At 54.1% G+C, this 17088-nt stretch overlaps 7 protein-coding genes across 7 annotated transcripts; 3 read left to right on the top strand and 4 right to left on the bottom strand.

The window, feature by feature from the left end:
• Positions 1 to 1345: 1345 nt before the first annotated feature.
• Positions 1346 to 3319, bottom strand: BU26DRAFT_581281 (uncharacterized protein). Its single transcript, XM_033834489.1, has 2 exons — positions 3204 to 3319; positions 1346 to 3158 (listed from the first exon to the last, which is right to left on the bottom strand). The coding sequence occupies exons 1-2, from the start codon at positions 3253 to 3255 to the stop codon at positions 1816 to 1818; spliced, it is 1395 nt and encodes a 464-aa protein (XP_033678241.1). The 5' UTR covers positions 3256 to 3319; the 3' UTR covers positions 1346 to 1815.
• A 983-nt stretch (positions 3320 to 4302) lies between these two features.
• On the bottom strand, positions 4303 to 7748 carry BU26DRAFT_465747 (uncharacterized protein). Its single transcript, XM_033825202.1, has 2 exons — positions 7480 to 7748; positions 4303 to 7430 (listed from the first exon to the last, which is right to left on the bottom strand). The coding sequence occupies exons 1-2, from the start codon at positions 7671 to 7673 to the stop codon at positions 4505 to 4507; spliced, it is 3120 nt and encodes a 1039-aa protein (XP_033678240.1). The 5' UTR covers positions 7674 to 7748; the 3' UTR covers positions 4303 to 4504.
• A 314-nt stretch (positions 7749 to 8062) lies between these two features.
• On the bottom strand, positions 8063 to 9187 carry BU26DRAFT_523576 (uncharacterized protein). The gene is made up of 2 exons (XM_033830076.1): positions 9044 to 9187; positions 8063 to 8930 (listed from the first exon to the last, which is right to left on the bottom strand). The coding sequence occupies exon 2, from the start codon at positions 8831 to 8833 to the stop codon at positions 8291 to 8293; it is 543 nt and encodes a 180-aa protein (XP_033678239.1). The 5' UTR covers positions 8834 to 8930; positions 9044 to 9187; the 3' UTR covers positions 8063 to 8290.
• Positions 8827 to 9616, top strand: BU26DRAFT_523575 (uncharacterized protein). Its single transcript, XM_033830075.1, has one exon. The coding sequence runs from the start codon at positions 9099 to 9101 to the stop codon at positions 9255 to 9257; it is 159 nt and encodes a 52-aa protein (XP_033678238.1). The 5' UTR covers positions 8827 to 9098; the 3' UTR covers positions 9258 to 9616.
• On the top strand, positions 9178 to 10065 carry BU26DRAFT_113671 (uncharacterized protein). The gene has a single exon (XM_033819434.1). It carries the CDS (start codon positions 9472 to 9474, stop codon positions 9967 to 9969), a length of 498 nt encoding a protein of 165 aa, XP_033678237.1. The 5' UTR covers positions 9178 to 9471; the 3' UTR covers positions 9970 to 10065.
• BU26DRAFT_113609 (uncharacterized protein) lies at positions 10066 to 10581 on the bottom strand. Its single transcript, XM_033819433.1, has one exon. The coding sequence runs from the start codon at positions 10472 to 10474 to the stop codon at positions 10163 to 10165; it is 312 nt and encodes a 103-aa protein (XP_033678236.1). The 5' UTR covers positions 10475 to 10581; the 3' UTR covers positions 10066 to 10162.
• Positions 10582 to 11870: 1289 nt separating this feature from the next.
• Positions 11871 to 15652, top strand: BU26DRAFT_113604 (ARM repeat-containing protein). The gene is made up of 7 exons (XM_033819432.1): positions 11871 to 12094; positions 12161 to 12313; positions 12369 to 12525; positions 12580 to 14294; positions 14343 to 14898; positions 14951 to 15060; positions 15115 to 15652. Exons 2-7 carry the CDS (start codon positions 12293 to 12295, stop codon positions 15364 to 15366), a joined length of 2811 nt encoding a protein of 936 aa, XP_033678235.1. The 5' UTR covers positions 11871 to 12094; positions 12161 to 12292; the 3' UTR covers positions 15367 to 15652.
• The last annotated feature ends 1436 nt before the right edge of the window (positions 15653 to 17088 follow it).

The following is a 17088-nucleotide window of genomic DNA, read 5'->3' as shown; positions in this document are numbered from 1 at the left end:
TTTCTGTGACGCCGCCGATTGTGGATAGGCGGCCTCCTTTTCCGTGTGGGCTGGGCTGGTGTGCCACAGACCCGCGGCTCCGAGGCGCGGAACGATGGCGACGGCGGAATGCCTATTGTCGGAAAATTAGGGTGCGAGATGAGAACGGCGGCGACGAGGCATCGGTGGCATCCGACGGGTTTCAAAAACCGCATGCCGTTGCCGCGGCGTGTGAGTGGCTTCCGAAGGTTTCGTATCGAGATGGAAGAGGAAAGAGGGTTCTAGACGGCGTGGGGGGAGGCGGGGACGGTTTTGGATGATATGGCGTACTGGTACATACAAAGGTAGAGGTACTTGAAAGACACTCTGGGTTGAAATATATGCCCGCTTCCCGAGCGGGCGGACCGGATGTGTCAACGTCATACCACCGTAGGGGGGGGGCAACTCGAATGATGAAGATGTACCTGATTATCTTGAAGCCCGGGGGTCGAGAGGACGTAATGGTGCTGGTACTGTATATGTAGTATGCTCGCATCTTCTTTATGGCGAGGTCGAGCGAATCGATGACTGCGCAGGACGTAATGGGCTGTATTTCGTGGTGTCGTGGGTATAAGTGCTTGGTTGACTTGGGTGGCAACAAAGGGTACGTACCATGCTTCCGTTCATCTCCTCCTATTCCCCTACTATCTCAGGACTAGCCCACTGTATGCCCAGCGAGAGTACTTGGCACACGAATAGGCAGTATCAGTCTAGAGATTAGAACGCGAATCGCCTTAGAGAAGTCGTATCGCATGCATGTTACACTACGTCGATGACATTTGCGTATTGCACTGTAGCGATCGGTAAATCAACCACTTGAAGAGACACGCGCATATATCACACACTGACAGGTATTCGGCTTCTGAACGGATGTATTGCCAGTTTGATGTCGTCGACTTAGACGCGATTGGCAGAAGCTGTGCTTCGTGTCTATCGGCGGAGATCAAGAGCGGGTATGTGCATCCCATATGACCCTCTATTGAGTGTTCTACGAGACTGTTCCAAGGCTTGAAGCGCTCGCGGTTACTCGAGGCGCAGTAGGAGATGAGGAGTGAGTGCATGGCCGCGCCACACGGAAGTCACAGCGCGGTAGACGTTGATATGTGCCACTTCGTTCGCAAAGGACATTGCGTGGGCCTAGCTAGACTATTGGAGCTGAGTATGCGACTGGGGATCCGTGCAGTCGGGGACAAAAATCACAGTTTCGTAGGAATGTAGAGTGGGAGAGTTCTAGATGATAAGTGATAACTTTTTCTATTCAAGGTCTATTTCGTCATATGGAGTGAGGTCAAAAATCGAAGTGATCGCCATTTTGGCGAAATGCCCCCCTAGCCATTCGCATGATCTTACAAAGTCCACAGTGTGGCCTCCCATCCAAAACCCACGGGTGCAGAATTGATCTATGGTTTATATGCAATCGACGCCTTCGGAGAGGGGTTTCCAAAATTAGACATTGAAGAAGCCGCACGTTTCCAATTCAGTGCATGTGGGTTTCGTGACCACTTCTTTTGGAACGGCTTCAGCGCCATTCATTCAATCGAGTAGCTTTTTCGAAAATTCCGAAGATGCGATCAAGTAGATGCAATGGAGTCTTGATGTCCGTACAAGTTCCGAGATTAATGGACACAAAAGCTGTGAAATTGGCAAAGATCGTGGTTTGGGTCCCAAGTCGCAGGCCAATCGCCTTGGGGCGATGATGTTTGTATAATAAAGGTATCGTACCCTTTAGGGTAGAGAATGGGTACCGAAACGCATCGGCATCATCCTCTATTACTGTTCGTTCGGCGTGTCGAGCCGCTATCTGCGCAGAGGTCTCTTAAAGAGCGGCTCGGCGAATTCGTACTCGTCTTTAAACTTCTCATAGCCCAGACCTGGATAAGGATAGTGATTCCGCAAAAGCCTCCGGTACTGCGGTTTGATGGTGACCTTGGCACGGACAGCTTTTTCTTGAAGCCTACCATGAATGCACGCCTCGTGCAATTTCTTAGGACCTAGGGAGGCGAGGAGGTCCTTGAGCATATCCTTTAAGAAGATCACCTCTTCGCGCGTCTTGCAAATATGAAATCCATAGTCGCGTTTGAGCGCTCGGGGAGGTTCGGTGGCCTGCTCATCCCGGAGGAACTCGATCAGCCGCCAGACGGTTTCTCTACTGCTTGGAGGCGTGTTGAGGAACTTTTCGGCGCATGGGATCTCGCGCCGAAAACACTGCCACCCACGTTGGTCGAAGTAGTCCACTAACGCATTATCACGAAGGGCGACCCATAATTCTTCGAACATCTGTCTCTCTTGGCCTTCCACTTGTAGAAGCGTCGCGTACAGACCGCCTAATGCCATGGCCTCGTCGTCGTTGCTGGCGGATGGGTATCCGAACGCGTAATATGCGCATGTACCCGGGCGTGGGTTCTCCCGGTTACGCAGCGACACGAGGAGTTCGAAGGCCTGTTGCTTTTCCACTGGCATCAACCGCTTATGGCCCACGTTGCAGTCTTCGGGAGCAAGAAAGGCGAGAGCCAGTTGAAAAATATCCGGTACCAAATTTGAAGGGCTGTTGGCCGCGGCTTCATACGCCTGTAGGCGCTTAGACTTCTCGACGCTTAACGGCAAGCTTGGGCTTTTCGATGTACGACTGTGAGCCTGGCTCGCAGGTTCAGGGTGGAGTCGCTCTGGGCCTGGTAGTCCCTGCTGGACTGTGACGCAGGAAAATGTGGAGAAAGCGAGCGCAGTCCGTACGGCGGTGTCAAACGCCCTTTTCGGTTTGGCCAGTTGGACGAGACACTTATAGAGGTTATTCGCAAACGAAGAACCCCCGAGGAGAGGCCTTAGCCGCCCTTCGAAGCCGGGCAACCGTAGCATCAAGGAGGCCTTCCATATGACGGCCTCAAAGTCTGATACGGTCATCTGCTGAGCTGGAAGTGCGCAGATTTGACTATAGAGTGCGATGACGTGGTCTCCAAGCTCGCGGTCGAGGTCTGAGGGGAACTCATCCAGCGCTCCGAAGAGCGTGCTGACCATATCATCGAAGGCGGTTTTGTGGAGCTCAAATATTGCACGAATGTCGTTGACATATTGTCGCAACCTCAACTCGTAGGAGGACAGCAGCAGAGCCCAGAGACTGTCCCGCCCCCCGGTTGGTACTTTGTCTGCATGTGTTAGCTAGGAACCTGCAGTTTTTTTTTTGGACCTACCGTGACATTGCTGGTGGATGCGCCGGAGAGTATCTCCCATGGCGGTGAGCATCTCATCATGCTGTCTGCTGGGCTTGCCATGATATCCGATAAGCCGAATTTGTACGACTTGCTTCTCGGCATCCTCTCTCATCATGGCCATGGCAGCGACATTCCAAGCTTTATGACCCGAGAAAGCCTCTGCGATCCGATCCAAAAAGCGCATCTTCAATCCTTGTGCGTCTCTGGGAGCGACAAAGTGGCTATGTGACTGACCGTCATCTGTCGTATCGCTGGGCTCGGAGCGACTCGATTGAAGCGAGCCAACTATGAAACCATTGCAGTCAGCTGCACGCCCCACAGCAGCTTCAAATGCGTGTATGTTATTGGCTCCCTTCGCTCCAGGCATGGTGGAGGGGTAACTGTGGTAGTGGTGTTATCGTCTGGGACCTCCCTCGATTTGCGCCTGGACAGCAAAGGGTTGTGGACGTGATTCCGCTACTCTATCCCCAGCCGGATAGAAAATGGTCCAAGGATTCTGAAATCACATGCTAGGGAAGCAAATTAGCAGCGCTCTCACAATATCGCACAAGAGCAGACAACATGGAGAGGGACTTACTGTACCCGCTCGCTCAGCTTGTCGAGGGAGCAGCGCTTCTCGAGCTGTCCTGGGCCAAATGCGTGTGCGGTCGTCGTATTTGAGAGGAGGCCCGGCTGGGGAGAGATCAGGTCATATACTTAAAACGTCCTGTCATCTCACCTTCACCTATATCTCCACTCCACCACAGCCCGTTAGGACGATATCTGCGCTAACCTCAATCGAGAGCTCCCAGTATTCGTAGAAGAGCGAAGAGACCTCCAGGCCTGCTGTGAGCCCAACGGCTTGACAAATCTGGCGCCGAAGCGTGGTGTTGTAGTGTGGTGGAGAAGAGAAGAAGCAGAGCCGGCGAGAGTGATTATATAGAGGGGAACGGAACGCTAGCAACTGGAGGTGACGTCTGACCCCGCTTCCAGCGAGAGGAGAGGTGAGAGAAAGAGACTGCTGCTGAGGAGCGGTGTATAGGGACTGGCGGTGAAGGCATCTGACGGTAGGAGCCGGGAAAGGAAGGGAAGGAGCGACCGAGACACTACTGGACATCGTTCAACTAACCAAATGAAACCGCTCGAAGAGGCGGTGGCAGGTGTAAAGGAGAAGTTCAAAAGTGAAGTCGATTCTATACCAAAGAAAATCGCTAGGCTTTGCGCGATGCCAGTCCATACCAACCATGCAGTATCAGTTACACTCTTCGGGCAAGTCTAGCCCAAATTTTGAGCACATCCCATCACGAAGTCCACCCAAAAACCTCTGCAACACTCAAAAAGCTCATGCGTGTCCCACCAATAGCCACAAATATACAAAACACATCTACAACCAATAGCACTAGAGCGCCCGTCATGAACCTCGGGCTAAAGATGCGATACAGCATCAGGTGCCGCCTTAAGTGTCCCGCCCACATGGTTGTCGCGAGATTGATGACGGCATAGAAGAGGATGTGCGTTCCGACAGCTTTCGCGACGTCTCCCAGCAAGCCTTTCTTCTTGGGCGGCTGCTTCCAAAGGACGAGTGCGGGGACGGCGACAGCGCAGAGGATCTGCGCACCGAAGGTGTTGAGGATAACGAGGAGAGGGGACCACGGGTACCGAATTGTCCGAAGGGGAATGAAGGCGGTTTCCCACTGGATGCTGGAGAGAGTGGCTTGGTGGCCTGTCTTGAAGAAATGATAGGAGCCAAGGAGACCGAGGACAACGGGCCCGATAGAGCTGTTGGAAAGCTTGTTCGTGTCAATGATTTCGAGCAGTGAAAAAACCTGCCAGGTCGCGATACCGATGGCACCGGCACCCATGGGTTTCTCTACTAGAGCGATAGCGAGACACCACATTGTGATGAGGAGTGCGTATCTGGATCCATGCACATTCGCGTAGCCCAAGATAGTTATCGATGTTCGGCCGCCGTCAGCCACGATTTGCCCAGAGGTGTCTCCATTGGCAGTGGACTTCGTTTCGATGTTGAGGAGGGGCTTAGCCCAATTGAAGGTAGAGTATCCAAAAGCGAGAGCGATGGCTAACGCGATCTGGGCGATGACGATCTTAGTCGTCTTGAGCATCTCTCCGTATCCTGGATACCAGTCACCGTCATCGGCAGCATCAAGGGTCCAGTACGCGGCGCCAAGCAGGAGTCCAAACCGAAGAGCAAAGCCGAGCCACAGAATCGCGGAACCTTGGTAGGACATAGTACCTTCGTAGTAGCCTCGAATGAAGATAGGTAGGAGTAGGGCAACGACGTATGGTATCGCTAGTTGCCACGGGGCAGACGTCGATGAGGTAGCGGAGGCGTAGTAGGTCGATTTGCAGTAGGGCATCTGCTCCTCGCGACAGAGTCGGGAGAATGATGCTACCCGGGTGAGGACAATGAAAAGAATGGAATGGTAACATCCCAGCGCTCGATCAGACGTCTTCTTCTGTCGGAACGAGGATATTGCGGTGAGCGCACCGAAGGTACAGAGGAAATGGAGGAGTATCTCATCCTCCCAGATAGTGAATGAATTTGCAGCAAAGCCGGCGGATAGTGCAAGCGTGAACACAACGCTTACCCAACCCCAAATAGAGTTTGGCAATGGCGAAGCGAGCCTTCGCCTGATGTACCAGAAGGCTGAGGCGATACCAACCGTACCACCAATGGCTGCGGCATATATGAACACATGCTCCTTTGGGACATCAGGAAGTGCAAAGGTAGCCCCAAAGCCGATAGCGCAACCTAAGACGGTACCAAAACCTCCACGCCCTAGGAGAGCGGGGGTCAACTCTGATCGATCTCCCTCCAAGCCGCGGGCGTAGACTGCCAGGATGATCAATGTCAGAACAAGGATAGTGACTCCATTCAGCATTCTCGGGATGTCGAACCTTGCCCACAAGGCGCGGCATATGCTTAGTGTCTCTTGTTGATATGCGGAAAAGGCCGAGTAGACGTCCCTAAACTGATCACGGCTAGGCTTCTTCTTCCGTTCGAGCGAGCTCCACGCATCGTTCGCAGCAGACCAGAGGGACAATGAGCCTGCCCTGGTGCTCTCATCGATCCCACGGGCAAGGGCGTATTCGTGCTGGTAGCGATGGATCTGAGCAGTTGTGAGACGGTTCACGATGGCGAGATTCTCATAATCTTCGCCCTTAGCTCCAATAAACGCTTCTTCGATGGGCTTCCCGAGATTGTTGAACGGAATAGGCATTCCGAGTAAGAGGGATAAGGTGGGCACGAGATCAATCTGAGCAACTGGCCTCTCCTTTGCTGTGGCCGGAGGCGTCACATAGGCCGGTGAGCTACGGCCGAACAGTTTCTGCTTCGAGTACATCCAGAGCGCAGCTTGGATCTCATCGTCCGATTCTCCGCCATGGTCACCTTTGGCATCCATTCCGTGATCACCCATAACTACAAGCAGAGTAGTGCCGTCCAGCTGGTCGATCATTCTGCGGAAGATCTCGTCCATTTGGTTGAGCTTCGCGGTCATAGCGGGATGATCTGGTCCGTATCGATGCCCCGCGTGGTCAACTCCGAGGTAGTGTCCAAATATGACATCCCACTTGCTCGTGTTGGAGGAATGCATGAGCGGAAACATATGGTCCGTGACTCCATTGTCCACGGTATGTAGGTCCCAAACATTAAACGAATCGTACGCGCGTGTGAGGTTCGGCTCGAAGTAGCCTGGGAACAGGGCATGCCACGTATCGTCGCCCAAATGCACTATCCTCTTGCTAGCGTTCCGCAGCTGCGCTATCAAGTTGTCCTCATCTATCGCTGTCCCCGCGAAGTTCGACCCGGCATCTACGAACGTAGGTAGCGTTCCGGTCGTGAGTCCCTTCAACCTTTGTAACGTTGTAGTTGGAGGATCGGCGATGAAAGGGAGGAGAAAGGCGTTGTGTGGCTGGTTGACCGCGGTCTCGTAAAATACCGGTACCGCATTGTGGAAGTGATGGGGCTTTTCGGAGCCTTCGGCAGGGAAGGGAATCGTAAAGTCATAGCGGAGGGCGTCTACAATTATGACAATGGCCTTCTCGAAACTTTTGGGATGCCAGCACCCCGTCTCGGGCGATCCGGATGTGTACGAACGCGTGGTATCAATGGGCGGTACTGAGCAGTGCGACTTCTGCTCGAGCACTAGTCTGGTGAGGAGGAAACCGCTCGTGAAGAGGTAAATGCCGAGGGCGTGGAGAATGCTGCGTTGTGTTAGCGGGGCTTTGTGTCTCGATGTAGGGCTAGTCGTACAAGATCCAAGTAAAGAAAGCGACCAATATGCCGTGGGCAGCTTTGAAGTGGACCTCTTCTTGTTTGTTCGCTTTCGCAGCGTCTCCAGTCGTCGGCTTCAGACCCTGAGCTTCTTGCTTCTCCTTTTCCGCTTTGGCTTTTGCGAAGGCCGCCGCGATGCCTTCGTAGGATGGCAGAGGCTCGCCATTATCCATTGGAGTGTCCTAATCGCGCGCACCCATTAGACTTAAGTAAGAAACAACATGGATGCAGCCGCTTATTACGATTCCTTGGGTCGAGAGATGGACACTCGGAAGATCTGTTTCTCCGGTCGCCGCGACGCGTCTCAAACTTCTCGAAATTGAGCGCTGACTGACGTCAGAGCTACAGTCCAACATGACTCGCCGAATTTCCTCAGATTGTTATACACGTACATTACAGAGAACTGAAAGGTTTACGGATGTGTTGGTAGAATGTGTATTTACTCCCTCGCTACTTTAAGCAGACGCTAGAGGGCATATCATACATTAGAGAATAAAGCTATGTAGGAGGACATAACCTCCGTAGAGAGATGGCTCAGACGCTAGGGTCCATATCATAGAAAGCCATACATCTCCGAGAATATACAACGGGCTAGAAGCCACGGCCCGAGCCATATCCACAATCAGAGCCACCGATCGACAATGGCAGCGGGCCAGAAGAAGGGTATCCAACTTGACAATCAGCGCAAAAAAGCCGTCATCAAGATATCAAGGTCGTAGCCAAGCGGCATTTGTTCGAGGATTACGGTATGGCGAGGCGGTTCGGTCGGCGCTAGTCGGGAGCCCGCAGCTCACGAGTAGTACTTGTCGTCCTTCTCTTTCAGTCCACCAAGGCGATCAAGATCGAGCGAGTCGAAGCGGTCCGACGCATCGCGCTGATACGGCGGAAGTTCCTCCTGCAAAGGCTCCAGGCCGACGCTGTGCTCTCCAACTCGAACAACGACAACGCGACCAGACTGTCGCTTGCCGGACTCGTCCACCTCGTCAGGAAAAGTGATGCGAATCTCAGGGACCGGGCTTGGTGGAGGGCTGGAGGAGTTGTCCATCAGGTTCTGCTTCTCCTGGAAAACCAGGACCGATTCGCGTCCCTTGCCATATGGTGTCGCAGTAATGGTCAAGCGGCGATGGTTCGACTGCCTCTTCTCGTACAGCGGGAGTTGAGCCTCTGCTTGCTTCCTTGCCCTGCGCATGCTCCGAAGGAACAATAGCGCACCGATCAAGGCCATTCCGAGAATGACCAGGACCAAAAGCGACACCAGAAGGCTGACCATGGTCGGGTCGAGGCCGCCCTTCTGTTCATCTCCGCGCACCACGAGGAGCTGGATGGATTTCATTGTGGTAGATATAGGGTGGTAGACGGGTCGTTATAGCGTTGCGATGGTGCTGATAGATGATGCGGTCGTCGATAATAGCAATTAAGGAGCGAATTAGCTGGCTCCATGTCAGTACGAATTGCTTCTTCGCTAGCACACTCAATTGTCGCCGTGTTATGATCTGGAGAGAGCTGCTTGGCGGAATGTAAGCGGAGAGCCGCGCGAACGCACCTTATCAGAAGCAGGGACACGTAATGGCGAGGGAATGTGGTTTAGAGCCGAATGAATGGATGCAGGTATCACTGAAAGAGTGAAGCGATACTGCTGCAGCGAAAGAATGTGCGGAGAGGGGGGCGGCGCAAGGTGGGAAGAGGAGCAAGGAAGAAGGGGAGATGGATCGGTTTTGCTCAGCGAGGCTGCCTTCAAGGAGCTTAACGGAGCTTAGGCCAACGGTCGTAAATGACGGTTCTTGCCTTAGCGGGCGAATCGGAAATGAGGAAGAAGCTGCCCTGGTCCAAATTGACCGCTAAACGCGCGCGCTATCCGAAAGCGGTGCTGGCAATAACACTGGCGCTGAGGTGACCGCTCCAACGCATCCTTTTTTTATAACAGTACGCGCCGACGCCGTCCAGCGACTGTGGCAGGGCGAGGAGACGACGATGTTTTCGCACCGCGGAAACAACACGCAACAAACAAATGAACGACAGCGCAGGCAAAGGAGTGTTCGAGTTAGACGGCCCTGCAGGGGAAGCGAGAGACTGACGAGGATGCAGCGAATTAGGCTGATTCGACAAACGAGTGCACTCTGGCAACCACCACGCGACGACAGCCGGCCGGGGCTGCTCCCCAGATTTTATATGGCAATGCATTCTGCAACTGCTTTAAGCTTATTCTTGACGAGACAAGCCATGTTTTACCTGGGCAATGACAGCAACGTGGCGGCCTCGACAGCTGAGACGAACAGCGGGCGTGCCCCAGTCACAGCACAGCGGCACTTCCAGCTTCCGACCAGCATCCTCCTTTCGACAGCTGTCAAAAGGACCCGCGTACTCTCCGTAGCGGCTTCATTATTGCAAAATGACAGCCGCGTGGATTCTGAGTGGGTTCCTCGGCCTGCCGAAAGCCACTCCGGGATGCCTGCAACGGAGTATGCGTAGTAGTGAGCGTTTTGTCAACCAAGTCCGTACCTATTGATTCCCTCTTTAAACACCCGCGCCTCGCACTACGGAACGGTGTAGCCAGCTCGCTCCGATTTTAGTGGGCATGTTTTCCAGTTCTGCTGGAACTATCCCAAGGGTCAACACCGCCTAGTCTCGCACAAGCGCCGCCAGGGACTGGCTCCACCAAGCCTCAGACACCTCCGATCTCTCCAACTGCGCCCTGAATCGCCCGAGGCTCCAGGTGTTGCATGCCTTGAGACGCCGCAACGCAGCTTCCGAGGCCACATCTCAGCGGATGCCTTCTCTTCCAGTGCCAAGTCCGTGCCTTGGAAGGTGTGACAACACCTCTCCTGAGCATGTTCCATCGTGCAGCCTCATCGCTTCTAGAATCCGCGCCGATGATACTCCTTCGCAGGAATTTATGACGCACGTCCCCGATATGCGTCCGAATTCGACAGTGCTTTGGTGCAGCGCGCTGGGAGGGCCAATGGTGAGAGAGCATTCGGCAAACAGTCGCTGTTCTGATGGTCGGTGCTTTGTACCACAATGGCACTCAGACGAAGCGAAGAGCGGTGTACAGCTGCAAGAGGACTGCTTCACGCGGGGGCTAATGCTCGAAAAGGGCTCTCGTTCGAGAACGGCGAGGCGTGGTTCCGATATGGCTGCCATGTCTCCCGACGAGGTATTCCGTAGGCACGGCCAGTGGTAGCAGTTTGCTATGCTCGCCAACGCGCCCATGCAGCACGAATTGAGTACAGAGTGGAGTTCTGGTGCTCTAGTCTCCGCGCCGGATCCGATTTGCAGCCTGCAGGGAGCTGTCCTGGATGATCGAGGTCACCTGCCGTGGGGTTTTTACATACGACTACACTCGCCGTGCGGATTGTGCAGCTAGACTGGCTCCCGCCAGTAATGTATCTAAGATGATGGAAGAACGGCGTACGAAGGGGCGGCGACCAGACCAAAGCACTCTTCTGAACAATTCTGCATTCGTCCGCTGGCCGTAATATAAGGGCCCAATTGGTGACGCGCCTGGCCTTTGCTGCAGCAGCCACACTCAGTTCCGGCTGCGAGAGGGTCCAGAGGCGCACACATGGTGAGCGTGGGTTGGCCCAGGCGAGGAGGGGGCAAACATCCATGGATCCAACTATCGCGAGGCATAGAGCCAGCCCGGCCGTCTCCATCAGGGCGCGGCACGAAGGCTGGAGCAGACGAGAGGGGGCCGGGCCGGAAGGCACCTTGTGAAACGGATCCATCATGTACATAGTCGAGCGTCTCCTGTTCATATGCGAGGGCACTGTCTCACCCTCTGCCATCAGCATGCCATCGTGCCTTGGATCGTCGAGATAGCGTCGCCGCACATCCTGGGGGGAGCTCCTCCTGCGCTTGGCACACGCGAGCAATACAGCCGGGCCGGCGCTGCGCAGAGCGCTGCAAGACATCGCGCTTCTCCGCCGCAATAGCTCTGCCCTGGCTGTTGAGAGAGCGTGAGCGCGGGCGTATTTTGGGACGAGCAAGCGACCCAGACGTGCCGGCGCGGACATTTGAGGTGCGCTGGAGGCGGCGGACGCTAAATCTAGCCTCCCTGAACCGAGCGCCGACGATCTGGGGTCGATTCACCATCGCATCTTTCGCGACCTCTTGCTCCCACGCCGCCCTCACACCTCACCCAGCGCCCTGCCGGCTTTCCTCCAACACTGCCCGCCGCCCGCTGCCATCCGCACCTGCGCCGCGCTCCTGAGTGCTCCATCGCCGCCCGGCGCATCGCCAGCGCGCCCATTCCGCAATTATTTCAGCCTGTCGCCCTTGCGTCCCCCGTCTGCCGGCCCGCTGGAGGAGAATCGACTGCACCCTCTGCACCCTCTGCACCCTGATGCGTTCCCCGCCCGGCGCGCGACACCACCGCTTCGAGTTTAGCATGCACAGCGGTTAGCCAGAGCGAGCCCGTCCACCTTGCACGAATCCAAGGGGTGCCTCTGCGAGACTGCACATATCAACCCTCGCGCCGCCCTTCCCTGCGGCCCCCAGGCGGCGCGCTCCTTTCGCTCGCCCTCCGCGTCTCCCTGTACCATAACCACGCATATTCTTCTTCTTGTACCCACCCTATCCCTGAAGACTACTGTCGGTACGTCGTGCCCTCGACATCGCGGATTGTGCACACAAAGTCCGCATGCTGACGCCTGGGGCCTAGCTCAGCTTCCACCCATATATAAGCCGCCCCACGCTCCACTTTCTGAACTCCCCCTGCAAGTATTGCGCCCAAGTCGCAACTCGACATATTCCTGTGGATACAGACTCCACACCCAGAGCCGTTGGTCGCAGCATGGCCGGCATGGCGAGTAATGTGCGTCCTGCAATTCCACTATAATGCTGGCAGCTACCTGACTACGTATGCTTAGGCTCGGTCGCGCGACTACACTGGTGGTGTCTCAATCAATGGCGCTGATAACGATCGCGCATCTCACACAACACTTGGCTGGGGAGGCAGTATATGGAATCGCAGTTCCATAGGCTCCGGCTTCGGTTCCACAGCGCGAGACAGCTCGCGGCCTCGAGGTATCCCTCGCACTCAGACTTCGCCTATGTGCCTCAAGGCTAACGCTCAAGCAGAGAATGGCACCTTCATGGGCGCGCCGTCGGATCTTGTTGAGGGTAAGACCGGATCGGGCTCCCTCGTCGCATCGTCTGAGTCCGACGGCTGGATTCACAACCGCTCTCCATGGGCGGACAGCACCACAGCCAGCATGCCCCACGTCCGAAGCTCAGGCGTCTCTCCCGCGCGAAAGAGGTCTGCTGCCCAGCCAGAGCCTTCCCAGCAGTACGCAGACACTTCTTCGTCAAACTACTTTCCCGTGTCCAGGCCGGCTGCGGTCGGCCAGGCGCCCGTTGCAAAGCCGCCAAAGCCGCTCCTTGACCCTACGTCCATGAACTTCACCTCCACCCGCCGAATAGATGCCTTAGGTGCCAACGGATTTCCTACCTTTGGATATGGTCAGGTCGAGGTCCCGCAACGGTCTGAGGCTTCAGCGGCGTCATGGCACGATGCCGCCTCGGTTCATTCTCCTAATGATGATAGGCGAAGCGTGGCAGCTTCGGAGTATTTTGGTCCATCAAGTGCTGCGCCTTCACGGAGTGGAAGCCTGCCGCCATCCCGGCACGGCAATGAACCTGTCCCGCTCAATCAGAACGCGGATGCGTACCCAAGATATACTCAAGCTGGCCAACGTCAACATTCCTCCTTCTCGGTTGCCAACGGCCGTGCTTTCCAGGAGCGAAGTGGTTCGATCCAGAGCGACTCGCTCCAGATGCTTGGGCGGCTGAGCCTTGAGCATGACCCGGATCCAGGAATGATGTCGCACCGGCCATCAGTGAGCATCAACGGACTTGCTCCGGCTTTCAGCCCTGCCGCCAACGACCCGCATCTGCCACGCGACAACTTCGCAGATGCTCAAGCTTTGGGAAGGACTGATGATGCCGGCTATGGGATCTCTGGGACCTATACCCCAGACAGTTACACTAACGGACATGTTAGCGACCCGAGCATTCAATTCCGAGCTTTCAACTTCGACAGCCGTAGCGCACCAAACGGGTCTGCTGTCCGTCAGAGCCCGCTCTACTCCCATGCGCATACACCGCCGGTATTCGACCATCTGTATCCTTCGCGGGCCGACCAGACTTTGTCAAATACCAACAACTTCGCGCTTGTGCAAAGCAAGCTGCAAGGCTATCAGCTCCAACAAGAGCGGCGCAACTACATCCACCCAAATCAATACCATCCGCAACAGTTTCAGCACATAATAGCCGCCAACCAGCTCCGGAATTCGTATGGCTACCAGTTCGCCGTTCCTAATCCAGGTATTCCCCTGAACAGCCTCCCTCCCAATCTTGCAATGAACGCAATCCCCCCCATTCAAGGAGTGCTTCCCATGATCGATCCGCCAAAGGCTCCACGCGACCACAGTAATCCACCTGAGCTAGGCGCCATGAGTACCGTCTTGTACAGTTTCAAACAGGCCAGCAAGACTAACCGCCGGGTGGACTTGAAGGACATCTACGGCTATATTGTGGAGTTCAGCGGAGACCAGCATGGATCGCGATTCATTCAGCAGAAGCTCGAGAGTGCGAACAGCGACGAAAAGGACAAGGTATTCCGGGAACTGCAGGAGAACTGCTTGCAGCTAATGCAGGATGTGTTCGGCAACTACGTCATCCAGAAGTTCTTCGAACATGGCGACCAGACTCAGAAGAAGTTCCTTGCGAATCGTATGAAAGGCCACATACAACAACTCTCCACGGGAATGTACGGTTGCAGAGTGGTGCAGAAGGTGAGGTTTTCAGTCCACATTCACTCTATCATAAGCTAACTTTTCCAGGCTCTTGAGCACGTTCTGACCGACCAGCAAGCGTCCATCGTACAGGAGCTCGAGAAAGATGTGCTGAGATGCGTCAAGGATCAGAACGGCAACCACGTTATTCAGAAGGTTATTGAACGGGTGCCCATCGACTATATTCAGAACATCATACAGGCATTCCAAGGCCAAGTAGGCGCTCTCGCCGTACATTCCTACGGCTGTCGCGTCATTCAGCGGTTGCTGGAGAAGGTCCCGGAACCCCAACGAAGATTCATCCTCGCCGAGCTTCATGCAGAAGGACCTAAGCTCATATCCGACCAGTACGGCAACTACGTTACGCAGCACGTCATCGAGCACGGATTACCAGAGGATCGCGCGAAGATCATCGCACTCGTTAAGGCTCAGCTTCTCGTCTTCTCAAAGCACAAGTTTGCAAGCAACGTGGTCGAGAAGTGCTTACTTCACGGAACTGATGACCAGCGCCGGGGGATCATGCTTACCATCATCGAGAAGAATGAGCGAGGCGAAAACAGCCTATTGACTTTGATCAAGGACGGCTATGGTAACTACGTCATTCGTAAGGCCACCCTAATCCCGTCTGTCGTCAAGTATGACTAACAATGGCACAGAGAAGATGATGGACACGCTCTGTTATCGAGATTTCCAGGACTTCGTTGCGGTACTAAAGCCCGAGCTGGAGAAGGCCAAGAAGATCGTTTCTGGCAAGCAGATTCTCTCCGTACGTATCTCGATCTCCTATCTTGGGCCGAATAGTTTCTTACTGTTGCCTCAGGTCGAGAAGAAAATGTACCGCTTCCAGCGCGTTGACAGCGTCTCGTCCACGACCACTGTAGCCACCTCGCTTCGTTCTCCGACCGATAGTCCGCCCACGCCTCCTCTCACGAGCGAGGCACAGAGCCCCCAGAGCATATCTCTCCCAAGCGCGAACACGTCGACCGTTGACGAACCTGTACACTCATCTCCTTCTACTAATAAGGACATCGTTGCTCCGCCCAGCGTCGTCAGCGACGAGAATGCCTCGTAGATATTATACATTACGAAGAAAGAGAAGACACGGCCTTGCGCATATACTTTTGTCGAATCGGCCTCCATTCGTCCATTTCCCGATTTACCATTACTACTGCATGCATGGTTACGGGGGACATCGGGGCGCCGTCGGTTTGTTTTTGTTCATCTCATGGGCAGAAGGAGCATGTTATATACCATACTTACACAGCTCGGGCTCTTCTTTCCTTCTATCACTATTTTAATTCTTTTTCTTTTTGTCGCTCTCCGTTCTACTACCATGGCGATGCGCTTTTCAGCGCCACCTTCTATTTATGCAACACTACACAAGCAACGGCGAAAGGGCGTCCGGTCCTCGCGACTTTTCGTTATATTTAGCATGAGGTATTTCTTTCCTGCACAAAAATTCGTTTATGGGTGTTTCAAGATGGCTGTTAGTATTACTCCTCCGGGATAGGCATGGTTGGTTATACGGCGGGTGTGGTTGAGGCGTCGGATCCAGATATAGATCGATCTCGGTTTCTTTCTAGGATAGCACGACGGAGGGACATGGTGTTGCAAGAGTAGATGCGTCAATCTCAATGAGAATCATCAGTATTTGGTTACGATCTGGCTTTTCTTGCAGTTCTTATTGCATGCGCAATTGAGGTTGAAGAAACAGTAGCCGCATATCGCACCCATAAAGCGCACGACCAGATGCTCTACAATTGCCCATTGAGGGCACTATGAAACTGTCGCGCAGGAGTGTTAATTTCTTTTGGGTTAAGGTTATTGGGCATTGGACCTGGGGCGATTGAAACTTTGGATCGTATTTTTCTTGTATTATGAGTTTCTGTTCCGCTGGTATATATATATATTAAAAGATTTACCAATGCTCTCACCAATCCATCACAAAGTGCTAAAAGTACAACTGATGCCGCCTCGAGTGGGACCTTATGGTCGGTACTGCGATACCCTTCATGTTAGAAATAGCGCTTAGAAAATTTTTTTTTTTTTTTTTTTTTTAATTAACAGGTTCAGGGTTCCAGTACCGCTAGTAACTGTTTATTCTTTTTTATAGTATAAGACAAAGCACGCGCTGATGGGTCCTGTTTTCATGGATGGGACGATCAACGATGAGCTTTGGTTGAAGGACGGGGCAAAAGCTACGGCGATAGGGGTTGTTTGAGCGTGAGCGACAATACAGGATCTGGCTGCGAGTGCGCATATTTATTCTGAACTCTGCAAATTCGCTCCTGAAGGCCTACGCACGCGGTTGGTTTTCGTATTTTGGCCGCTGCAAAATCCGCTAAAGGGCTCCAGGATGCGCAATGAAGAGCTGGAAGCTCGGCATCTTTCAAAGTCGCTTGCCTTCACTTATGAGCGGGAACTAGAAGACCGCTTGCACTCGCTCCATGTGTCACGTTGCGAGAACAGGAGCTCAGGCACGCCTAGACCGTTAAAGCATGTGACGGCGACAGTGCTGGCTTTGCGAAAAGGAGGTTAGCAGATTTTGCATAGTGGGACCCGCCTGATATCTCTGAGTAAGGAAGGGGAATCAATGGAGAGTTGGGGTATAAAGCCCTCCGCATCTACGTTCCTGGCGCCGCTTCTTTACACGCCATCATATGCCGGTCCAAAAAGAGATATACCGAGAGTTCGATGTAGCTGGGCTGTCTAAATATAGGACGCTACCGCGCATATGAACTGCTGGAAGGAGACACCCATAAAGCTATCGCCGCCAAAAGGTGCTCTAGCGGAG

Source organism: Trematosphaeria pertusa (genome assembly GCF_010094035.1).
Source record: "Trematosphaeria pertusa strain CBS 122368 unplaced genomic scaffold BU26scaffold_17, whole genome shotgun sequence".
Taxonomy (NCBI): domain Eukaryota; kingdom Fungi; phylum Ascomycota; class Dothideomycetes; order Pleosporales; family Trematosphaeriaceae; genus Trematosphaeria; species Trematosphaeria pertusa.
The sequence above is the reverse complement of the archived record's forward strand: the minus strand, read 5'-3'. Positions and strand labels throughout refer to the sequence as shown.